Source organism: Cetorhinus maximus, chromosome 18, assembly GCF_964194155.1.
Source record: "Cetorhinus maximus chromosome 18, sCetMax3.hap1.1, whole genome shotgun sequence".
In the NCBI taxonomy this organism is placed as follows: domain Eukaryota; kingdom Metazoa; phylum Chordata; class Chondrichthyes; order Lamniformes; family Cetorhinidae; genus Cetorhinus; species Cetorhinus maximus.
In genome coordinates this window covers 73,335,317-73,361,652 of record NC_135896.1, presented here as the reverse complement: position 1 = coordinate 73,361,652, position 26,336 = coordinate 73,335,317, and the positions used below count along the sequence as shown (strand labels likewise).

At 41.4% G+C, this 26,336-nt stretch overlaps 1 protein-coding gene across 2 annotated transcripts in view; it reads left to right on the top strand.

Annotated features, from left to right (window-relative positions):
- Window positions 1-25,780, top strand: part of LOC144693247 (tau-tubulin kinase 2-like) — a 313,940-nt gene extending 288,160 nt beyond the window's left edge. The window contains exons 14-16 of one of the 2 annotated variants that reach the window (XM_078562915.1): window positions 1,720-1,965; window positions 19,649-21,087; window positions 21,985-25,780. In XM_078562915.1, coding sequence (XP_078419041.1) covers window positions 1,720-1,965; window positions 19,649-21,087; window positions 21,985-22,462 — 2,163 coding nt within the window. In that variant the 3' untranslated portion in view covers window positions 22,463-25,780. The remainder of the gene's footprint in view (window positions 1-1,719; window positions 1,966-19,648; window positions 21,088-21,984) is intronic. The other variant, XM_078562916.1, reaches the window with a different exon arrangement.
- The last annotated feature ends 556 nt before the right edge of the window (window positions 25,781-26,336 follow it).

Sequence of the window (26,336 nt, the reverse complement as noted above, 5' to 3'; positions counted from 1 at the left end):
TTTAATCATACACATCTCATAACACCATATAACACATGCTGCATGAATGTTGACAATGGAGATTAACATAAAACTAATTTTCAGCAATTGTTTGCAAGCTTCTGGGGCTTTTAAAAAAATGTTCCTTTCCATTCAAACATGTAACCAAAGTGCAAATTGTTACTTATGTTGTATCCTTTGACTATTCAGAAATTCTTCATGACCAACCTGGCGGAGTCAGAAATTTACGACACAGAAGGAGGCCATTCGGTCCATTGTGTCTGTACCGGCTGAAAGAGTTATATAGTCTGATTCCGCTATGTAGCTCTTGATCCGTAGCCCTGCAGGTGACAGCATCTCAAGTACATATCCAAGTATTTTTTTAAATGCAATGAGAGCTTCTGCCTTGACCAGACCCCCACCACCCTTTGAATGAAAACATTTTTCCTCACCTCCCCTCGCTATTCCTTCTGCCAATTACTTTAAATCTATACCCCCTGGTTATTAGCCTCTCTGTTAAGAGAAATAACCCCTTCCTATCCACTCTATCTAGGCCCCATTCAGCCTCCTGGTTTATGAAAACATGCATTGGCTTTTTGTGTTCCTGGAATTTTGTTTGTCCCAAGGTAGCAGTGTAGGTGTCTCAACATTTCCACAACTTCCACTGCAGAAATTTTATGCAATAACTGAATTTTGAGACTTGTTATGGATTTACTTGTGGTTATCGGTGATAACAAACAAATTTAACCAAATATTTTTTAATAATACCCTGCACCTTTGACAAGCCATTCAGAATTTAATGCTCTGTACATAAAATCACAGCACATAATGGAGTTTATCTAGAATATATAAAGGGAGCGCTGTACTGACATCGCAATCCAATAGACAGAATCAGTACTGGACAAATAAATGTTTGTTTCACATGCAGCAGTTGCAGCTGCTTTAATGGCCTTATTGGTGAAAGCTCCGTACAGTGCGGAACTGAAATATCCAGGCCAACAGTCTGCTTTGGTAGCCAATCTCCGCTAGGGCAGATTTTAGAGCGCAGGCAATTGGCCTCAGCATGCCTGAATTAAGGAGGGGGAAAATAAACACGGGTTCTAGCTCATGATCCCCATTCAGTGACACCTACCAAGTCCATGTTTGTGAACATGCAGGAGATTTGGGTGTAATGCATTGATTGGTCGTATTACTTTCTGACATCTAAGGCTGATTTTTAACTCTGTGCAAGTGAATGGGTTTTCAGCGGGTTAAAATCTCACCTTCTAAGTCTAGGCTTGAACATAAAGAATGGCCACATGGGGGAGCTACTGACCTACTGGCACCTGAGAAACTACCCCAGTAGGAGTAAAGGAGGAAGAGCTGGGTGATTTAAAACAACAGGAAATAAAGAATAAAGTGTGGTTTAATTGTTCCCTCTTGAGCATCTTATGGTTCTTGATGGAGCATTTCTTCATCCATTCATTGTCAATCTTTTCGAGAGGCTGTATTATCTGTTTTTTGAGTTGCAATTCAAAGCATGCTTGGTCACATGTTTGAATGAGAATTTGTTTTTACTAAGATATATTTTCATTTTGAGCACTGACATCACTCCAGACTGAATTCAATGTGGATTAGATATGTGAAAGTGTATTAGAAGTGTATGAGTGTTCCTATAGTATGCTTGCATTATTTTTCATGTGAGCAGAAAGCAATCATAATCTTGAATTCACCAATATTCCCATCCATATGTTCTCACAGCTGAACACAACTCATTTGCCACATCCCAACACTCCAAGGATGCAGAATCCCCTCCGATCCCTGAGCCCAGTAGTATTCTTATCCTCTGATTCGGATCCACTTCACAGGAAGCAGTCAGATTTGCACAGGAGCCAGTCAGCTGAGAGCAGTTATTCACGCTCTCCTGGTCGCAGGCAGCTACCCTTCATTCCAGGCCACACCAAGCTGCCTTCTATCATTCGCATCTCCAAAGCTCAGCTCCAACAGGTGAACCAATAGATTATCTTGTTTACAGTATTTTCCACTGAAGTAAAGGATTTTTAATTTAAAATTTTCCTGCCTTGTATCAGGAATAAATGTTTAACTTTTTTGAAATGCATCTGTTAGAGTTTTGCACTAACCCTAAAGTTATTGACTTAAAATGTATTAATCGTTTTATTTCATTAATATTCTGGGAATGTGTTGAGAAATGTTTGCATCAAGGAACATTCTGTGTTTGGGAGGAACTTTACAACTTTTAATGAGTAGAGCATTTGAATGAGTTGTCAATTGGTAAACGTGGCATTGACTTTTGTTAGAATATAAAAAAAACATTTTTAAGTAAGGTTATACTTGAGTGCATTACCATTATTGAGTTCAAGGTTCTTACTACATTAGTAAAATAACAGCTAAGTGGCTGTTGAAAAGTAATTGGTCTTTATAATGAGTTAGCCGGTGATCACTATGACAATTGTATGCTCGATATTTGGACAGTTATCTCTTACTGGTATTTTTCTACACATGAGGCACAGTAAAACAAGTCAATTTATATGTAAGTTCTGACAAAAGAATGCGCTTTATATATACCTAATTTCCAGAAATAAGAGGGAGAAAATATATACCACAGAATAACAAATGGGCCCTTGTTGAGAAAATAATCTCAAGGTCCCGATGACACCACAGCTAGAGGTTAAACAAGGCACTGTCACTCAGTCAACAAATTTAAAATGTGTATATTGTAACTGTTCCAAACCCATGCATTTTATTGATTCTGCATCGTGCTTAAATGAAATCTACCCTTGCGTGCTGCTGTCTAGATGGACCTATGAGGTTTGTGTGAAGTTTTTTGACTACGTGGTGGATGAAGTTATGCTTTGTTAAAATTCCATGTAAGTTTGATACAATAATACTTGTTTTATCATGTGGAAATGTCTCAGCATTTCACATATTAATTGTTTCGCTGTGTAATGACTGTGATTTTGTAGGCAAAACAATAAAATATTAAGTGAAACAATATTCAAAAGGTATCAGTGCTCAATAGATCAATTAATTTGTTGATATCAACATTGCAAGAATACAGTTGTTCTCAGCAGATATATTTGCATTAAATAAACCAAGAGCTTACTGACAAGTTGAAAAATGTCAGTGCTGTAGGTCATCTAAATGCTGCTTAGACAAATTTAGGTATTGAAGAAGAGGATAACAGAAGGTGATATAGCAGCACAGGCAAGAAAGAACTTGAGAGACCAGCCGGATGAGACTTAATATATGCCACAGATCAAGCTTTGAGTTTCCCCTATACTGTGGTGCAGAAAGAAAGAATTTGCATTGATATGGTGCCTTCATGCCCTCAGGACACTCCAGAGTGCTTCACAGCCAATTAAATACTTAGATGCTCTCATGTACGCGGAGACAGTAGTCTAGTGGTAATGTCACTGGTCGAGTGATCCAGAAGCCCAAGCTAACGTTCTGGGGCAAGGGTTCAAATCCCATCATGGCAGCTGGTGGAATTTGAATTCAATTAATAAATCTGGAATCAAAAAGCTAATCTCAGTAATGGTGACCACAAAACCATTGTTTATTGTCGTTAAAAACCCATTTGGTTCGCTAATGTCCCTTAGGGAAGGAAATCTGCCTGGTCTGGCCTACATGTGACTCCCGGCCCACAGCAATGTGGTTGACTCTTAACGGCCCTCTGAAATGTCCTAGCAAGCCACTCGGTTCAAGGGCAATTAGGGCTGGGCAACAAATGGTGGCCTTACCCACATTTCATGAATAAGTAAAGAAAAAATGTAGGGAAATGCGGCAGCCAATTTGCATGCAGCAAGGTCCCGTGAATAACAATGAGATCAATAACCAGATAATCTACATTTTAGTGGTGTTGGTGAGAGACATGAATAGGATGAGAGACTTGAAAAATTGAAGATATTTGCATTGAAACAGATGAAGTTGCAGGATAATTTGCTGAAGGTGCTTAAAAATAGCCGGGGTGGATGGGTTAAGTAAAAGAGACTTTTTCCAGTGACTGAACAATCTAGAACAAGGGGAGCATTGATATAAGATTGAGGACAGGGGAATCGCTTTTTTTGTACATAAATGGCTCTAAGCAGAAATATCAGGGATTTCCTTATGTCCCTCCCCACACCACCACCACCCCCACCGCCCCCCGGCCATTCAATATGATCATGGCCAATCCTCTATCTCAACTCCATACTCCCGCTCTCTCCCCATACCCCTTGACGCCTTTAGAGTCTAGAAATTTATCTACTTCCTCCTTAAATATATTGAGTAACTTGGCCTCCACAACCCTCTGTGGTAAAGAATTCCACAGGTTCACCACTATCTGAGTGAAGAAGTTTCTTCTTATCTCAATCCAAAATCGCCTGTCCCATATCCTGAGATTGTGCCCCTTGTTCTAGACCCCCCCCCAGCCAGGGGAAACATCCTCCCTGCATCCAGTCTGTCCAGCCCTGTCAGAATTTTATATGTTTCAATGAGATACCCTCTCATTCTTTTAAACTCCAGTGAATACAGGCCTAGTCGACCCAATCTCTCCTCATACAGCAATTGTGCCATCCCAGGAATCAGGCTGGTGAACCTTCGCTGTACTCTCTCTATGGCAAGTATATCCTTTCTTGGGTAAGGAGACCAAAACGGCACACAATACACCAGGTGTGGTCCCACCAAGGCCCTGTACAGCTGCAGTAAGACATCCTTGTTCCTGTACTCAAGTCCTCTCACAATGAAGGCCAACAAACCATTTGCCTTCCTAACTGCTTGCTGCACCTGCATGCTTTCTTTCAGTGATTGGTGTACAAGGACACCATTTCCCAGTCTATCATTATTTAAATAATACTCTGCCATTCTGTTTTTTCTGCCAAAGTGGATAACTTCACACTTATCCATGTTGTATTGCATCTGCCATGTACTTGCCCACTCACCCAACTTGTCTAAATCACCTCTTTTTCACCTGGGAAGGATTCTTCATGTAAGATGGTACAATGAAAGGAGAAGATGAAAGTAAACAGATTGGAGAAGTTGGGACTATTCTCCTTGGAGAAGAGAAGGTTGAGAGGAGATTTGATAGAGGTATTCAAAATCTTGAGGGGTCTGGATGGAGTAGATAGGGAAAAACTGTTCCCATTGGTGGAAGGATCAAGCACGAGAAGGCACTGATTTAAGGTAATTGGTAAAAGAAGCAATGGAGACATGAGAGAGTTTTTCGTGCAACAAATGTTTAAGATCTGGAATGTGCTGTCTGAGAGTATGATGGAGCCATTGTTCAATCGAGGCATTTAAAAGGAAATTGGATTATTATTTGAAAAGGGTGAATGTGCAGTGTTACAGGGAGAAGGCTGGAGAATGGCACTGGGTGCATTGCCCATTCAGAGAGCCAGTGCAGACACGATGGGCCAAATGGCTCAAATGTGCTGTAACAATTCTGAGACCCTGTAAAAAGAGAAAAAAAGAAAGCCTTGCATTTCTTTCACAGCCTCCAAATGCCTTGAAGCGCTTTACAGGGAATGAAGTGCTTTTGGTGTAGCCAGTGTTGAAATATAAAATAAATCTGCAAAAATAAAGATTTAATAGTTGAGTTATGCACAAAAAATGATGCTGAAACCACACAGCAGTTTAGCCATTATCTGTTAGTAGAACAGATAGGATTAACCTTTGGATACAGCCCTTCCTCTTCAGAACAGAAGAATTAGGGACAGGTATAGGCCATATGCCCCCTCGAACCTGCCCTGACACTCAGTAACATCATGGCTGGACTTGTACATTAGCTCCACTTTCCCAACTTACTCCCATGTCCTTTGATTCCCTTAGGGCCCAAAAATCTATCTGCCTCAGTCTTGAATATACTCGATAACTGAGCACCCCACAGCACTCTGTCTGCACGAGAAACTTGAGCACGTAATCCATACTGACACTCCCGGTGCATTACTCCGGGCATACTGCAGTGTCAGAAGTGCTGGATTTCAGAGGAGATGGTAAAATCGTTTAACCTTTTCTGTCTTGGGTGGATCTAACAGTCGCATGGCAATATTTCAAAGAAGAATAGTGGGAGGGTTTGCCCTAGCTAATGAAAATTTTGGTAAGCTTTCTACTGCTTGCCTGGCATTCATTTGTTGGGACATTGATTAACAGGGTTATCAAGTACTTAGTCCAGGCCTCATGAGGGATGTTAGTGAAGTGCCATGCCTGTCCTCCAGGGTATTCAGTAGCTGGTCAGTGTAAACTGCAACCTTCATTCCCTCCAGTCACTTTCCCTATTTCCACAAATTGACCTCATAACTTGGTCCCTGGATATAAATCAGAGGAAGCCTTCTCATTGTACATCCAGGAGCTCTGAACCATGATGGAGAACCGTTCATCCACAACCATAGTTTTAACCTATATCATAATATTGCTGCTATTGAAGAAACATGAGATAGAAAAAAATCACTTTGCTTCTTGATGCAATGCCAGAGGTCTGGGTCGTCTTGCACCTCAAGGTACCGATATCGATCCACAATTGCTCATAATTCAGTTGTCTTTCTCAATCAGTACTTCAAGGCCCCCACTTGATCCATTCAAAGGCACAATATTGCATTTTGGGCACATCCCACTGTTCATGATAATAGAATGAAGAGTCCTGCCAGCAGTAGTTTAAAAAGGGCGCCGAGAGCAGCGGGGACTTCAGTTTAAAAAGGGCACGGATGGCGGTGGGGACTTCAGTTTAAAAAGGATGCGGAGAGCGGCAGGGACTTCAGTTTAACTTCAGGGCAGAGAGGTTAAAACAACGAGACCTTGGGACAGAGGGGTTAAAACAAAGAGACTTCGGGATAGAGAGGTTAAAACTGCTAGACTTCGGGACAGTGAGGTTAAAACAGCAAGACTTCAGGAAAGAGAGGTTAAAGCAGCGAGACTCAAGTAGGAGTAAGGGTAAAATAAAAGCAAGGGCCAAATTCTATTTAGTTAAGATATGTCTGGGAGCTCGGTCCTTTGATTTGCACATCCTGCGCTATGTGGGAATTCCTAGACCCTCCTGGTGGTCTGGATGACCATGTATGCAGGAGGTGCCTCCAACTGGAGCAACTCGATCTCCGGGTTTTGGAGCTTGAGCGGCAGCAGGGGGCACTATGGTGCATTCACAATGCTGAGAGGTTTGTGGATAGCATGTTTCACAATGTGGTCACCCTGCAGCTTAAGGAAGTGCAAGCAGAGAGGGAATGGATGACCACCAGACAGAAGAAGGGGACCAGGCAGGTAGTGAGGGAATCACACAAAGTGGGGGACCAAGTCCAGAGAACCCCGAATCTCAAGGAAAATAAAGGTTAGGATTAAGAAAAAAGGAGAAGCTTATTGCAGAGACCGAGGGCTCAATGCGGCAGAGTCCATAAAGGAGTATAAAAAGTGCAGAAGGGAACTTAAAAAGGAAATTAGGAAAGCTAAGAGAGTGCGTGAGAAAGCATTAGTGGATAGAATAAAGAAAAACCCAAAGGGGTTTTTTAAATATATAAAGAGCAAGAGAATAACTCGGGAAAGAGTAGGGCCAATTAGGGGCTATAGAGATAATGTGTGTGTGTGAGTGGACCCGGAAGATGTGGGTACAGACCTCAATGAATACTTTGCATCAGTCTTCACAATGAAAAAGGACTTCACAGGTATGGACATCAGGGTGGAGGACTGTGGAATATTAGAGGAAATTAATAGAGAGAGAGGAGGTGCTAGCCGGTTTAGCGGCCTTAAAAGTGGATAAATCCACAGGCCTGGGTGGGATGTATCCCAGGCTGTTGAGAGAGGCAAGGGAAGAGATATCAGGGGCCCTGGCAATAATTTTCAAATCCTATCTTACCACAGGTGAGGTGCCAGAGGACTGCTAACATTGTCCCATTATTAAAAAAGGGAGGAAGAGATAGACCAGGAAATTACAGGCCAGGCCACCTCTGTGGTGGGTAAGTTACTAGAAAGAACTCTGAGAGGCAGAATATATCTGCACTTGGAGAGACACAAATTAATCAGAGATAGTCAGCATGGATTTGTTAAGGGAAGGTCATGTTTGACAAATTTGATCGAATTTTTTGAGGAAGTAACCAGGAGTGCTGATGAGGGTGTAATCCATTTAATGTGGTCTACATGGACTTTAGCAGGACTTTTGATAAGGTCCCTCATGGCAGACTGGTCAAGAAAGTAAGAGCCAATGGGATCGAAGGCAAAGTGGCACGTTGGATCCAAAATTGGCTGATAGGCAGGAAGCAGCGGGTGATGGTAGAGGGGTGTTTCTGTGACTGAAAGTCTGTTTCCAGTGGGGTTCCGCAGTGTATGTTTGTAGTGTACATAAATGATTTGGAATTAAATGTAGGGGGTATGTTCAAGAAGTTCACGGATGACACGAAAATTGGTAGGGTAGTAAATAGTGAGGAGGATAGCTGTAAACTGTAGGAGGGTATCAATGGACTGGTCAGGTGGGCAGAGGGATTAACAAGGCAAGGGATTAAACTATGAAGGGTAGGACCCTGAAAAGTATTGAAGATCAGAGGGAACTGGGTGTGCATATCCACAAATCCCTGAAGGTAGCGGGGCAGGTAGATGAGGTATTTAAGAAGACATATGGGATACTTGCCTTTATTAGCTAAGGCATAGAATAACAAGAGCAGGGAGGTTATGCTGGGACTGTATAAAATGTTGGTTAGGCCACAACTGGAATACTGCATGTAATTCTGGTTACCACATTATAGGAAGGATGTGATTGCACTGGAGAGGGTGCAGAGGAGATTTACCATGATGCTGCCTGGGCTGGAGGGTCTGAGCCATGAGGAAAGATTGGATAGGCTGTTGTTGTTTTCCTTGGAGCAGCGAAGATTGAGAGGGGACCTGATAGAGGTGTATAAGATTATGAGGGGCATAGATAGGGTGGATAGGAAGGCACTTTTTCCATTAGTAGAGAGGTCAATAATCAAGGGGCATAGATTTAAAGTAAGAGGAAGAAGGCTAAGAAAGGAGTTGAAGAGAAATCTTTTCACCCAGAGGGTGGTGGGAATCTGGTACTCACTGCCTGAAAGGGTGGTTGAGTCAGACACCCTCGTAACATTTAAGAAGTATTTAGATATTCACTTGCATTGCCATAGCCTCCAGGGCTATGGGCCAAGCACTGGAAAATGGGATTAGTGTAGTCAGATCTTTGTTGACCGGCGTGGACACGATGGACTGAATGTTCTCCTTCTGCGCTGTAATCGACTATGAGTTTATGAGCATGGTACTGTGTGCAAAAAATGGAAGTTGCAATAATTTCAGAGTAGAACCACTATGAGACCACCTCAAAATACTATCCACCTTATCGTTGTTTAAGATATTAAATTGGATGGTCAAAAATGGCCAGCTTCCAACTTTGCCATACCCCATTTTTTGCAAGAGTTTCAGTGTCGATCCAACTGTGTGTAAAAGCTATTCTGAACAAATCAGGCGTCAGGTTCTCTTACATGAATAGACATAAATTTGTTAGAATTTTACTTCCTTTGTTCATGAACTGCCATGTGCTGGATTTGCAAACAATGGTTGTCCTTTGGAGCTATCTCTGAAGGAAGGCCAACGTTTCAGATGTTAAATACAAATGTTTAATGCAATGGCAGTTTTGATAAGTTCCTTATTTGTGCTTTAATTCATGACTTCTGGATACAAGGGTTGTACTTGGTCTGTGTCGATAGAGTAATCCTTTAACTCCCTTGTACAACTCATGGTTCAGTTACATAATGAAATGAGTTTTGAAAGATTAATACCTCGAGCAATTTGTTACAAAGCTGTAACAGAATCACGGCATTTGTATGATATTCTGACTGTGGAGTTCAGATTAAGTCATTTGTAGTTGCCCAAACCATAAAGTGCTAACATAGTTTTATTATATACACTCCTGTTCCTCAGTTATCAGAAAAGTACGAAGTATTGTGGTGCCTGCCAGCTGAACCTCTTGTTCTTCAGGTGTAACAACTTCAGTCGATTCTAACCCAATTATACTTGGGTCCTGTTCTCCATTTTCTTCCTGATGATATCCAAAGGAGAGATGCATCACAGGAGCTAGTTTTTATTGAAACACAAAACACCGTGGCCTGAATTTTTCGGTCGTCGGGCGTGCACGATCGGCAGGCCCGGGAGTGGCTAGGAAACGGACCCCCGACCACGATCGGCCCCCGACTGCAATTTCACGCTGGCTAGCCAATTAACAGCCAGCCAGCGTGAAACGCGTGCTGGAAAGCTTAGCGCTGCAGGGGTGGGGGCAGGAAGAGGGCAGGTGACGACGTCACCACGAGTGTGGCTGAGCGCTGCGAGAAAGCTCCCTGAAGGCAAACAGCTGCCTCAGGGAGCTGCAGACCTGCAAACAATGAAATAAAGCTCTAAAAAGCTGCAAAAAAATGTCCACGCATTGCAATCAAGCACCTGAAAGCATATCTTATAACAACGCTTTCCCCAGATATTTCTTTTTATTTCCTGACAGAGATTTCATTCCGCCCTTGGATGAGGTTTCGTGAAAAATATAAAGGCTGCCTGGCTGATTTACCTGTCCGCCAACTGTATGGCTGGACGTGCCACAAAAAATAGCAGACAATTGCCCCATTGGGTTTAATTGCCCGCCTAATTGTTGGCGGGCGCGCTTCTGACTTTTGCGCACGCCTGCTGAGCGAAATATCGGGGGAGTGCACGATGACTTCGGGATGTTCGCCCCACGTCATCTCGCACGATTTTACATCAGGTTGGGCGGGCACCCGCCTGTGGGACGTAGAATTCTGCCTCATAGGGACATCTTGTCTCGGCTAAGATGGACATGCAATGTGGCTAGATTATTTTGGCATTCCGTGTCTTAGGGACCTGCTGTTGGAAAAATAACAGTTCGCAATAACAGCCTTGACCACCTAAAGTGAGCCACTTTACCAGCACATGACCTAGCAGTTGACACTGTTTTCCACTCTGACTCATACGTTCACCTATTAGAACTCAACATACCAATCACATAAGATTTACTTACAGCACAAAATACAAACATTTACACCACTTCTCAGTGTGGTGGGTGCATTGTAGCCTCCTAAAAAAGGCATTGAAATTGCCCATGTTGGGGAAGTAAACCTGAAGACTGCAAGAAGTGCAGAGGTGTTTGGACAAAATAAAAGTTCAACAAGCATTCACTGTGCAAGAACGTAATATGCACCTAAGGAAAAGCTTAGGGTGACTCACATCTTTTGGAACAAAGACCAGAACTATAATCTGACTATTCAACTTCTGGTAAGTTTTTCCATTATTTATTGCTATCTAAATTATTTATAAAACAATCTCAGCCTTGTTACATAATACATACAATATGTATTGTAATAATGTAACTTCTGTGACAAGTTCAATTGTCATATGGTCCTTTAGTTTTATTTATAATCAATGGGCTGCCCTTGTATCTCCACAGATGGATTTATCTATATATTTATCCTCCATTTTGGTGCAATAACAATTTGTTAGTGGTGGAGAAAGTCTAACCAGCACAAAGGAATCTGATCACCAAAGAAAGCATAGAAAGAAAATACACATGGAAAACATATCCTCGAGTAGTTAGGCAATTTCTGCTCAGAAGTGATATCACCCACAACACCAAGACAGGTAAGAGAGAAGTCAGCCGCAGTGCAGTGGTATTGTGCCTTCATCCACATTCTAGCCCCAGAGCAGGAAGAGGCATAACTGTATGCCAGATGCTGAAGACAGCTGTGAACATTGCAGTTTGTCTTCAACTACACTACCAGTAGACAAGTACAAAAAATTGGTAATATGAGGATCATTTGCTGCACAATACTTAATTTGCACACAAACTACTGATACATCTCCAGTTCACCTTGCTGCTCTAAGATGTTGCCATGCAGTACCCTATAGAATCATCTGAAGGCCATCATAAATGGAATGTTGAGATATTATCCAGTGACGTTGAGGCTGATCCATCCCTCCAGCCTGAGGAACTCTTACCACAGCTCCTTAATCATTTGCAAACTTCATCTATACTGAAGAAAAACATACGCAATCTGACTTCCATATTTTTACTTACTACAAAGTACATTTAAGGTAACCATTTTCAGCCTTGACATTGTAGTTAATATAAATCTGCTACAAAATAATTAAATTTAGATATTCCATGTCACTATGTTTCATATACAGCTTTATCTGACTCGCAAGATGTTAGATTTCCAAAATATTTTCAGCATTGTTTTCAATAAAAAAAATTTGTACTAATCATCTGTGTTCTGTATTTATTGGTTACGATTTTTCCTACCATTTAAATTAAATATGCACGTGAGCATTAATTTGGCATTGCAAGGATTTAATTATTGAAGAGTTTCCTCCTGTGACCTTTCATCGTGAATGGGTCTTGCCTTTACTTGCATGCTAGCAATAAATTATAATGTACTTTTGATTCTCTGTTTGTAAAATCATATACATTATTTGTTCTCTACACTAATGTACAGAATTCTATTGTACGTAGCTAGTCATCTTCCAAATTCAACACTGTTGCATCAATATGCATTTGGTTTCCAGAACTTAAGTATTGATGAAAGAATGTTGAAACTTTTCGTCACCGGTCATCAGTACGTTTCACAAGAAAACCAATATAAGTGGAAAACAACGATTTATACTGTATGAGAAGAGAGTGCTGATTGGTTGGCAAATTGTCTCTGATTGGTAGAGGAGTTGCCATGGAGAATGAACCATTTGATGTTGACTGACAGTTAACTGCCAAGCAGTGTTTGAAATTTAAACCAGGCAGTTGTTTTTCCCCTTATATTGGTATTCTTATATTCTTACGAAGTGTCCTGATGAGTGCAAGATGAAAAGGTTCGACATGTCTCTTTTCTCAGCAATACAGCCTTACTACCGTTGTCCACATCGCGCATTCTATGCAAGAATCTTTGGTTTGTAAAGAGCAAAAAAGACTTGTTCAGTGCACTACATTAGAGCCACTTTGGGTATTCCACAAAAAAAACTTTCATTTATACAGCTCTTTTTACGACTCGTGCAGTGTTTTATGGTATGCTCAGCCCCTCCCTGCTTCTCCCCTGCTGCTCCTCCTCCCTGCTCTCACTCAAAAATAAATCAGCGTATCCACTCGTCATTGCTTTCCACCACACATTTGTGAACATACCTAGTGAGCACAGGTTTGGGTTTGGCTGTGTCAACGCTTCACACTGATGCTTTACATTCCCAAAGGAATGGCCACTTGGGAAAGGATAGCGAAGACTATAATGCTCACAGGGTTATGGACCAGTTAGAGTCAGGAACTTGAATAGAGAAGGGGAGAGATGTGATCAAAATTAAGCTGACAAATATTAGTAGTTTTTGACATTTAATCTTTTAAAGCACCTTTGATCAGATATGTCGATATGTTATAGTTGCAGTGGGCACTTTGGAACACAAGACGAGTACTAGTTTGTTTAGTTGATAGTACTCTGTGATGAGATAAAGCCTTATTGCAGAATCTCCCATTCACAGGTATGACTCATGGGAAAAGTCTGTGAAGCAGAATCCTTCATCTCAATGCTTCTAATACAATTCAGTGCTTCCGATATAATGCAGTAGGCTTTTCAGAAGTACCAAGGCACATTGGGAGGGTGTCAACTAAGTGTGTTAAAGGTCATATCTTTTTGATGAGGATGGGAAGCAAATGCTGCTGCCCATCTTCAAACAGGTAGAGTGAGGATTTGGATCTGAACGGGAGTTTAAATTGGGATTCATTTTTGGCCAATCACAGTATAATATTAGCAAAGGGTCTCTTTCTCAAACTAGAATGTCCATTAATTTGTGAAGCCTGGTTCTATTTTGTTGTGCACTGAATTGGGGCACCAGTTTTACTGCTGATTTAACCACAGTAGCTGTTGACATTTTAATCTTTTAAAGTGCTTCTGATTGGATGTATCATAGACACAGTAGGCTCTGTGGATCACAAAGTATAACGTGTTGGAAACTGGAAACCCTGTGGCTTTAAGTAGACAACTTCTTTCTTTCCATTATTTGTTGCTTGTCAGAAAATGAGAATCAGGGATGAATAAAGACCATATCATAGCTCACTTTTCTGCTCTCCTAATTCTAACAATATCAGAAAAAAAGTATAAATGTGATTTGGATTCCACTGTTGCTTGTGTTCTCTCGCCACAGTATCTTTCTTGTCGCTATTATATTATTATATTTTTGTTTGTTCATGTTATTGATATTGCACTAATTTTTGCATTGGAGTCCCCCCCTTTTTCCTTAAGCTCTATGTACTTTTCTACATGATACTGCTCCTTCTGGTATCATTGTTAATTAATTCTTCATTCTTCACACATTCTTCAACTTTTATTCATTCTCTTTCAAGACCTCAAAACATCTTTCTAACTTCCTTCTGCAATCTTCAGACTTTTAAAACCTAACTGAGAAACATTAGGGCCTGAATTTTTTGCTTGTCGGGTGCACACGATCGGCCGCCGACCACAATTTCTCGTTGGCTTGCCAATTAACAGCCAGCCAGCATGAAACGCGCCCTGAGAAAGACTCAGCACTGCCGACCGGAGTGAAAAGAGGGCAGGTGCCGACGTCACCATGGGAGCTGGTAAGTGCTTCCAGTGAGCTCCCTGAAGGCAAACAGCTACCTCAGGGAGCTGCAGATCTCCACAGAATAAACAAAATAACAAAAATGTTGCAAAATATGTCAATGCAGCACAGCCAAGCATCTGAAAGCATACCTCATAAAAACAAAAACAGCCCCCAGATATCTCTCTTTATTTCCCCACAGAGATTTCATCCCACCCTGGATCGAGGTATGAGCAAAAATGTAAAGGCTGCCTGGCCGATTGGCCCGTCCGCCAACCGTAAAAGTGGATGGGCCATGAAAATTCACTTTCAGTTGCCTTAAATGGCTTAATTGCCCGCTTAATTGTCGGCGGGTGTGCTTCCGACTGCCACGTGCACCCACCGAGCAAAATATCGTGCGAGTGCGCAATGACGCCGATGCTCGCCCAAAGTCATCTCGCACTATTTGGCAGCCAGATGGGTCAGGCACACGCCCACCCACAGGACATAAAATTCTGGCCCAAGAGTTTGGGAAGGAAACTTGGATATCTCTATCAGAGACTTCGTTGTATTAAAAATTTGTTGCAGCTTGTAAATATTAAAATAGCAATGTTTTTTCTGCACCCAAGTCCACTTTTAGGAAGACCGACTGCTTCAAGCTAAACCATGACAGCCGGGACAAGGGAACATAGAATGAAACTGACCAAGAGGTCAAGCTAGGATGCAAAGAATGATTAACAGTCATGGCTCAGTTGGTAAAATCCTTGCCTTTGCGCATGAAGGTTGTAGGTTCAAGTCCCACAACTGAGACTTGAGCACAGAAATCTAGGTTGACACTCCAGTGCAGAACTGAGGGCGTGCTGCACTGTTGGAGGTGGCATCTTTCAGCTCAGATGTCAAACTGAGACACTGCCTGCCCTCTTAGGTGTACCTAAAAGATTCCATGATTCTGTTTTGATAGACAGAAGGGGAATTCTCCCCAATGTCTTAGGCCAATATTTATCCCTCAATCTGTATTACTAAAAGAGATTATCTGGTCAGGTTTACACTGTTGTTTGCAGAAGCTTGCTGTGTGCAAATTGGCTGCAATATTCCCTACCTTGAAATAGTGAATTCACTTTAAAGTACTTCATTAGTTGCAAAACACTTTGGGATGTCTTGAAGTCATGAAAGCCACTATAAAAATGCAATATTTTCTTATTAACACTTTGGAATAATTTACTGGCTTCTGAGGTGGAGGTGGAAACCTAGGCCTTAGCCCAGTGGTAACACATTTGCTCTTGAATTGGAAGGTTTTGGTTTTGCATCCTACCCAGAGACTGGAGCACAAAATCCTATTGAGGGAATGCTGTAGTTTTCAGATGAAATATTAACTTGAGGGCCCGTCTATCCTCTTGGATGAATGTAAAAGATCCCGTCGCTTTATTTTAAAGAACAGGGGATGTTTCCTCAGTATCCTAGCCAATATTTATCCCTCACCCAACATCACTAAAATATATGATCTAGTCCTTACCTCATTGCTGTGTGTGGGATCTTGCTGTGTGCAAATTGACCAATAAATTGCAGCAATGCTCACTCTTCAGAAATACTTGACTGGCTGTAAAGCAGTTTGGAATGTTCTGAGGTTGTGAAAACCAGTAAATAAATGCAATTTTTTTTTAAGATTCTTCTTCTGTTTCCATCTTGTGTGGTCTTTCCCATCTGTCAGTATCTTATGCGAAACTTTCTGGTTTTGCCTAGAGCTGTTTCAGACTTTTTAAAAACTAATTTTTAAGCCACAAGGACACACAGAAATCAGGAATGGGAAGCCAGACCAGTTATTCCCCAATTGCATCCCCTCCCCCCATCTGCCCCATCATCAGCTGAGGCTGACTATTGCCTCCCTGATTGAGATCAGCCAACATAGTCCAGCTCCAGGATCACACCAGGGGCCCATATAATCGATGTGATTCAGTTCTTTTCCATTTCAATTACTGTTTTAAAATTACAGTAGCACTGCTTACATTACTCTGTGACCATACAGATGATATGTCAGCAAGCAATCATCCCAACAGCTAAACATGGCGAAAGCTCCTGAGTGAAATACAAATGCGCTTTTGGGTCTTCAGTGTTAAATGATGCATTGGAAGTGGCGACCTGTCTGGATAATATTAAACAGAAACTGAGAGGCATAACTGAGAAACTGATTGCCATCTTGTGGTAAAGAAAAGTGAAACCACTCTGGAGGTGGCAATGCAAACTATTGTTTGTCCCTAGCCAAGTTGTTCCAGTGCAGCTACAACACTGGCATCTACCCGGCTATTTGGAAAATTGACCAAATATATCCTGTACACAAAAAGCAGGACAAATCCAACCAGACCAATTACCGCCCCATCAGTCTACTCTCCATCATCAGTAAAGTAATGGAAGGGATCATCATCAGTGCCATCAAGCAGCACATGCTTAGCAAAAACCTGCTCAATGGCGCCTTGTTTAGGTTCCGCCCGGGCCACTCAGCTTCTGACCTCATTACCACCTTGGTTCAAACATGGATAAAAGAGCTGAACTTCTGAGGTGAGGTGAGAGTGACTGCCCTTGACATCAAGGCCACATTTGACCAAGTGTGGCATCAAGGACCCCAACAAAACTGGAGTGGTTGTTGGAGGCCAGTCATCTCAGCTCCAGGGCATCTCAGCAGGAGTTCCTCAGGGTAGTGTCCTCGGCCCAACCATCTTCAGCTGCTTCATCAATGAGCTTCCTTCCATCATAAGGTCAGAAGTGGGGATGTTCACTGATGATTGCACAACATTCAGCACCATTTGACTTCTCAGACACTGAAGCAGTCCGTGTTCAAATGCAGCAAGACCTGGACAATATCCAGGCTTGCGCTGACAGGTAACATTCGCACCACGCAAGTGTCAGGCAATGACCATCTCCAACAAGAGAGAATCTAACCATCGCCCCTTAATGTTCAATGGCATTACCATCACTGAATCCCCCACTATCAACATCCTGGGGATTACTATTGACTAGAAACTGAACTAAATACTGTGGCTACAAGAGCAGGTCAGAGGCTAGGAATCGTGCAATGAGTAACTCACTCCCTGACTCCCCAAAGCCTGTCCAACATCTACAACCTACAAGTCAGGAGTGTGATGGAATACTCCTCACTTGCCTGGATGAGTGCAATTCCCACGACACTAAAGAAGCTTGACGACGTCCAGGACAAAAGCAGCCCACTTGATTGGCACCACATCCACAAACGCTCACTCCCTCCATCACCCACGCACAGTAGCAGCAGTGTGCACCATCTACAAGATGCACTGCAGAAACTCACCAAGGCTCATTCAACAGCATCTTCCAAACCCACAACCCCTACCATCCAGAAGGACAAGGGCAGCAGGTAGATAGGAACACTACCACATGGAAGTTCCCCTCCAAGTCACTCACCATCCTGACTTGGAAATATATCACCGTTCCTTCACTGTGGCTGGGTCAAAATCCTGGAGCTCCCTTCCTAACAGCACTGTGGGTGTACCTATACCACATGGACTGCAGCGGTTCAAGAAGGCAGCTCACCACCACCTTCTCAACTAGGGATGGGCAGTCAATGTTGGCCCAGCCAGCGAAACCCATATCCTGTGAATGAAAAAAATTCAGGCTGATGACCTTTTCATCAGAGCTTTCTATTCAATTTTCTTAAAGAAAGAGCTTGCATTTATAAGGTACCTTTCACAACCTCAAGGTGTCCCAAAGTGCTTTACAACCAATGAAGTATTTCTGAAGTGTGATCACTGTTGTAATGTAGGTAACAGTCATTTTTTGCACAGCAAGGTCCCACAGAGAGCCATATGATAATGACCAGATAATTATTTTTTTTCAAGATTTTGGGTGAGGGATAAATATTGGCAAGGACACTGGGGAGAACTCCCCTGGGCTTCTTTGAATAGTGCCATGGGATGTTATATGTATGCCTGAGAGGGCAGGCTATCCTCAGTTTAATATCTTATCCGAAATCGGCACCTCTGAGAGTGCAGTTGTCCCTCTGTAATACGCTTTAAGGGGGGGATGCGGTGCTGCGATTGTTTTAGTTGGTGTCCCTCGGGTCGCAATTTCAAATGCATATTACGAATAGGACAAGTATTTGTCATAGCAAAAGTTGGCTCAAAGCCCGGACAGTTGTCAGACCTCTTAGGTCAAGTCATTGCATCAGTATAGTCTCCTCTGCTATTCCCTATGCTGTCAGTTCCCTCTTTCCTCTGATGCTTTACTGAATCTTTGGAGGAGGCTTTTAACCCTCAAGGATGGGTGGGTTGGAGCTGGCTGGGAAGGTAAAAGATCTTAGATTAGCTTTTCAAACCTCTGTTAAAACAGATTGGTTGGTGAGTCACTGAAACGTTTAAAGAAGAGGCATGCTTCCATTCTAACTGCATTTTTAAACCAATGATGGCATTGATTCCTGGGCTCTGGGCATCCTAGCAGGTAAAATAATTCAAGAGGAGCTGGAACATTGACGTAATTGTCCTTATTGTGCTGTTTGTGGGCCAAGAGGCACAGGAGCATTTCTCTCAGGCCCAACAAAGTTGGTTCAACATAATGATCAGACCCCGACAATCTCAAAAACAATTACCCCCCCCCCCTCACCGCCCCAAATAAACTTATCAAGCTTACTGGCTGTTGGACAGGAAATCTGTTTTTAAAACCAATCAGCCGGACATGCAGGAAACCCTCCCTTCCCAGGCTCTTCCAAAAATTTTCTCCTCACTACCTTCCCAGCCAGGAATAAAGATCAAGGCATTTGTTATACACTTGTTCTGGTCAGGCCAGTTGTAGAGTGAAGCCACTGACTAGAACATTATCTAAGTTTTCTCATGACATTCAGGCAGTAAGTTTGAGAATATTATGGAGAGTGTGAAAATTAATCTACGGCTGCAAGACGTTGAAATATGCCTTATCACATGCCCTGAGTGAACATGGATTGCTTTCAAGTCTTGGTGGTTGTGTACAGGTTTGAGTGAATTGCTCTTGATAACAGTCTTTGAGTATAATTCTTGGTAGTATATGAAACATTTAAAATTCATTCTTCTGAATGGAGTTCATATGAAACTCAGCTGTATGTAAGTAATTTGCTTCAAATTTTCATGATCTTCATTTTGTTTTTAAGATAACCGCACCCAAGCCTGCAGTAGCACCAATTCATACTGCCTCTGTAGTTATACAGCACGATGAGCAGGGAGAGACTGACCAGCACAAAGTAGAAAATGCCACTGATCAAATACAAAGACCCTCATCTCCACAAGAGATGCCAGCTCTGGCACTGCACGACACATTGTGTAATGGTACTTGCAGAGCTGCCCTTAAATTGGAACTAGACAAAGGGACAACACAGGAGAGAGAGACCATTGTGATTGGCACAATAGAAAGCAGTAACCAAGGGGAGGTCATTACAAAAACTAGTGTCAAGTCTGACCAAGACAGAGATAACTCTCTCAGTTCAGCTCGAGAAGTCGGTAAACATGAAGAAGGCCATGTGGTTTCTGGAGATGTAGAAATTCAACCTGATGAAGGACAGTGCCCTTCATGTGAAAGTGAACCCGTGGGTGAGCAACTACATATGGGTAATGAACACACTCCACTAGCCCAACTAGGGACCTTGTCTTCTGTGCCAAAACAGGAAGAAAATAAACCTCCTGGTCCTCACTTGACTAATATTATAACCAGCACAGTGGCAACGGATGAAGTGCTTCCCTATAGAGAAAAGGATGCTTTACCTACTGTGGAGTATACAAAGCTTGTAATGGATGGACTGAAAGAGAAACTGTGTGACGGAGAAGAAAATGGCTTTTGTAAGTATATTGAAGATGAGGTGGCTGAGTTACAGTCTTCTTCGAACATTTCATATGAATGCGTAAAGGAATTGCTTCATACTGTTGTATCTGAGCAAGAAGACCACGCAAATAGTGTTGGACATGATGAGTCTGATAAGGGCTATATTTCTGAGATTATGCAGAGAAAGATTCAGGAACAACAGAACAATCTTTCAGAACTAAGCGGATTCAGAAATGGAGATCTGCTTCACATCTTGACAGTCGGTGACAGTTCACTGCATTCCAAGAAAATTGAAGCCAAACCATCTCCTCTCCGGCAAAGTCGCATCCCAATCCTTGCATCAGATGTGGAAGCAGTTTCAGAGTCATCAGTTCCTGTCTCAGCTAAAGAGAAATTGCTCCAGAAAAAAGCTCATCAAATAGACCTGACCAGGCAATTAGTTGAAAAGAGACAACATACCCTTAGAACAACACTTCTGAGTGATCTGTCATCAGCTTCCGAGAAGTCCCTGGAGGAAAAGGTGTCTGGTCCATCGATAACTTTGTCAGATGATGGAACTCGTTCTGGGCCTCCTCCAATGAAAGTTGGAATGGAACAACAATCAGGCAAGCAGACTGATGAGGACTCTTTAACTAGTCTTCAGTTGCGAAGGAGCAAAATCCCAAGACCAGTTTCATTGACCAGTACTGAACAAGTCCCCACTTCAACCTCATCCCAGTTTGTTCCAAGACCACCTCCAGGAAAACCGCCAACCAGACCCAGTGTGGAAGTCCGGTATGTGCCCACTAACGTCATTTCAATTCTTTTGTTAAAGAATGAAACACATTTGTCGAGATGGTAACTTTGAACCAAGCCCCTCTGTGTGATGTGATCAAAGTTTAAAATTAATTGCTTCAGCTTGTTTGATAGTCACTTCTGTGCATCCCACTGCATGCAAATGAGTAGCAGTTACACACGAATTGACGTAAGCTTGGCTATTAATGCATTTAGCTGATTGTTAAATCAGAATCTAAACTACCAGACAAACTGTCTGACTTACCAAATACCTGAGAATCAAAAGCTTATATTTACATTCTTGATTAACCCCACTATCCTGCACTTTTCTCATAATTTCCTGCAAATATGGGTGAATAATTTGGCATTTATCCTTTATAAAGAAAGAATGACTTGCATTTATGTAGTGGTTCTTCATGGCCCTAGGACATCCAAAACACTTCACAGCCCATGAGGAGCTCTTTCATTTTAAAGTGTAATTGTTGTAATGTAGGAAACATGGCAGTCAATTTACACACAGTAAGATCTCACAAACAGCAATACTGTGATGACCACTTATTCAGTTTTAATTGATGTTGTTTGGGAGATGAATAACAATCAGGCAAGCAGACTGATGAGAATGCTCTATTGACTAATCTTCAATCCCAGCAGATCAAAAAGCGGAGAACTGCCCCCCCCCCACATGGGTTATGTGCTTAAATCTCTGGAGTGGGGAAGAATGCTATCAACTCAACTGACATCTATTTATCAGTTAGTAATGCAGTACCCACACCTAACAGCTCATCAGTGACCTCAAGTCCGCAACCAGCTATGCAGTAAATTTGTAGATATATCTGGAGCACATTTAGTGCTCCATGTGTTGCCTTCTAATCTGTATCTTCCAATTTTTCTTTCCAGGTTACGACGATACAGGGTAGTTGGAAGCGGTAGCTCTGACTCTGACCTGCTAACACATCTTGCTCAAATCCTTCAAAATGGATCCCAAAAGACCAGAAGCTCCCCACAATCCAAAAGTCCACAGTCACCCCGCAGCCCCAAAACTCCACCCAAAAGCCCAGTAATCCCTCGGCGAAGCCCTAGCGCTTCACCGCGGAGCACCTCTTTGCCACGCACTGCCAGTTCCTCCCCCTCACGTGGGCGCCCATACACAGATCAGAGGAGCTCTTCACCGCACTTTGCCAGAAGCCGATCCCCTCCAAGTTACTCTGGGTCCTCACCCTCCCGAAGAAGTTTCCTGCAGGAGCATGGCTGTGGTAAACAGGGCAAAAATAGCTTGAAGGGACCTGGCAGCCCTCACCACTTGTGTCAAAGTAAATCCACAAAGGGAAAGTGCTCAGGCAGAGATGGCAAAGTGTCCAGTAAACTCAGCAGATAGTAATTTGTCCATGTGTCTCTTCCCCTCCCCCTCTCTCTTTCTCCTCCTCCACACCCTTGTTGCATGTTGTTTAGTCTTTACTAAATGGAAATCTGCTGTTGTGTCTCCCTTATTGGACAGTAGCTTATATGCCATTTTGGATCCAAGTATTGGACAGGTGCTGCTTTGTATAAACTAGGATAGCTATCAGTGAAATTAAAATTGATTGATAGCACAGTACACTTTTGATCATAAGCTGTGCAAGAGTGCTGCTGGTTTAATTTTGGCTTCTGCTGCCTTGAGCTACTTAAGTAGGAAATACTAGCCCAGTACTTCCACCTTTTCCAATGTGTACAGCGTCCTCCAAAACCTTATGATTTGACTGTCCTTGTGCCATTTTAGATCTCGAGGGAAACCTCAGAAGTTCATAAATAGAAGAAAGGCTGCTCTAGCATTTTCAATCGCCAATAGTAATATAATGTTTTTGCCATCTTTTTATGCAAATATTGACTGTGATTTTTTTAATGTACAGTGTGTCTAGATATAAATAAAATTTAATTTAATTAACTAAACCGATTCAGACTTCATAGGAAGTAGTTGAACTCAAAGTAGTTGAAGGACCAGCGCATATACGTTTGTTGCATAGTACTGACAACTGACGAGTAGGGTAGTTTTCCTAGATTTGAAATTGTCCTATGGAATTAGAAGGCAAAACCCTGAATTACCTCTCTTAAAAGGATGTAAAATGCTAGTACTTTGAAAACGGGCACGAAATGGGCAGGTGTGGGGGGTGGTGGTCAATAAGCCTCAATTTTTTCCATTCCTCCTAAAGTTTAATTTAAATGAAATGGTGACTTGGTCCAGTCCCAGTAGCATACACTACACTCAAAAGTCCATAGATGTGACACCTTCTAGTAGAAAGGAGAAAACTTCTGCTTTAAGTGTTTACTAACCCTAATCCTTGCAACTACTGTGATACCAGACATCATCCAAATAATTAATCACCAAAAGAAGAGAAAATCAATGCGAAATTGATTTTGGAGTGATAATTCCTACAGTAGTAAAATAAACAAAGATTTAAATTACTTTCTACACATCATTATGTGTAAACTATTATCGATCAGCATTTGGTTGCCATGTGCCTGTCTAAAATATTAATATATTTTAACTTTGCTGCCAAGGCAAGAAACTCTGGTTTAAATAAGCCTGATTGTTAAATGGAAATCATATCAGCTATCACTTTTTGCAAGCTTTCCTTGGGTGGGTGAATTATTTAATATGTGTAGTATTTTCCAACTGTAATGTAACATGCTGGGTAATTTCTAAGCCTTTCAACAACCATTTGAACGCTTAAAAAGAAATTGAAGCCCTGTTTTATGGTTTGTATATTATTGTATTATAGATGCTAACAATAACTGCATGTCGTTCAGTAATATGTATGTATTTATTGATTTCATAAGGATTAAAGTTTATTGGCTACAGGCTGTAAGATTGTTTTTGCGTGCCTGAATGCTATTTGCTTTACATTTTCTTCCTGGCATGCAAAACTTTACAGCATCATGATTGGGGAAACACACACACTAAAATTAAACTTTAAAAGTTAAATGATTCTGAAGCACTGTAAAATGCGAAACAGGTGTACAGTCTGTTAATCATACAGAGGCTGTAAATGTGAAAGATGTCGAGATTGGAAGTAGAACAAATAGGATTTTTCCTTTCTTTTTGTAACTGCACTGTAAAGGCAAAAATGAAACACACAAAAACAATGTTATCCAAGCTACTGTTTTTATTGATTGCCAGATAGTTGTGCAACTGTTAACCCTCCAGCATGGACTTTTTTAAAGCTGCAGTTTTTTTTGGCTTTGCTCAGACAACTGTGTTTATCAGAGTGAAGCTTCACCAGTTTCTTGTGCCTGCCCATATCATGTAACTTTTTTCCCCAAATGGTGAAAAAATCTGCAGTGTTCCGTAATGCTATAGCTGTTTTCAAAACAGGGATTTTTAAAAGAATTTAGTTTTAACAAAGAGGGAAGGAAGGGACTTCAGCAAAAAGGGGTTTTTCTAGAGTGACGACAAAAGGAACTATGGCAGCTTTAACTAAGTTTGGACATGTTTATGCAGAGGGCCTGAAATAGTGTCAGCTCCACTGAATTCAAATGGGTAGAGCAAGATCATTTTCTGAGAGTGGAATTACTGCACTTTTCAAACCTGTAAATGGAAGTGACTCTAGATTACTAATGTTACTGCTCATATTACCTGAATATTATTCTAATCTCTGCTCATGGTATAATATGTAAATTAGTATCAATGTAATAAGTTCAAAAATGGGTCAGTAAAACTTTATGCATGCATTAATTAAAAGTTAATCTGAAGTCATTTCAAACTTTGTATTTCATTTTAACAGTTAACGAAGGGATAGAACGATTACCAAGTTGCTGGCCTCTCCCAGCCTGGTGGGCTCACTTACAAATTGTGTGCACTGAAAGACTTGATTGGCCATGACACTAGTAAATGTTTGCATTGAAGGTGCTAAAAGCTTTTTTACAAAAATCCCTTGCAGCACCAAGTTCCTTTTAAAATGTTTCTTTCAATTCTATTGGGCTTATTGTTTAACTGCTCTTGGGAATATCTAGTGTAATACACTTTTTTTAAAAATGCAAGTGAAAAGTGGGCCCCATACATCTGTCAAACCTCTTTCCCAACAGAAGATTGCATTTACATAGGTTGCATTGCTTCGATGTGGGCATTGTGGCTTCATAATATGAGGAGATGCACATACAAAAGGCTTGGCTATGGTCAAATAACCACAAGTTTCTAAACTCTTAAGCTAGAGAATAGTTTGCAAGATGTTTCTATGTGGTGGGTTCCATTCATTGTTTTGTGGTTGACTAGAACGAAAACGTTTCCAATCCTAAATTGCATCTAGTAGGATATTTTGAATTGTCACCTTCGAATGGAATAGGAAATGAAAGGTTTAAAGCCTTTTATACTACTTTTGATTATCCTGGGCAAGAGGTTGTTTTATGGAGCCCTGCTTAGAGTCAACATAATTTACAAAAGCAGTAATGAGTATGAAATGGTCTGGCACATTTCAACCACAGAGTACATTGAACAAAATGGCATACACCGTTTGAAGGTAGGGTGTACATAAAGCTGTAATTATTTAAGTTCTTTGATTTTGTATCATATCAAAGCCTTGTACAGTGTTTTATGTTGTGTTCTAAAATTATTTTGTATTTTATTTTTATAAACCAGTAAAATAAAATATTCATTAAGCATGCCAACATATAAATATTTGTTGTCTTATGTATTCCAATAAAAAAAAAGGCTGGTGAAAAATGGTTTATTTTTTTTATTTGATCCCACATTATGTAATCTTTGCCTGTTGCCCTCACTTCATCTGCAATTTGAAGAGCATTTTTAGAAATTGAATTAGAGTGCTAACTTAGTGAGTGTCCCTTTCTTTTCCATTTCATCTTGCTAATAAATCAAATGATCATTTCAGGTGTACAAATTATACACTCTTCACTTAATATTGGTGATTCCATCTCTGCTGCAAATCGTACACAGCTGTCCATTCCACTCTTGATCTTTATTCACAATACATTGTTCAAAGTATAGTAATTGATAGGTGACCAGAATTCTGAGACCTCCCAGGTTTTTTTTTGTTTATTCATTCACATGATGCTGGGCCAGCATTTATTGCCCATCCCTACTTGCTCTTCAGAAGGTGGTGGGGAGCTGACTTCTTGAACCGCTGTAGTCCATGTAGATTGGATACACCCACAGTGCTGTTAGGAAGGGAGTTCCAGGATTTTGACCCAACAGCAGTGATGGAGTGGCGATATATTCCCAAGTCAAAATGGTGAGTGACTTGGAGGGGAACTTCTAGGTG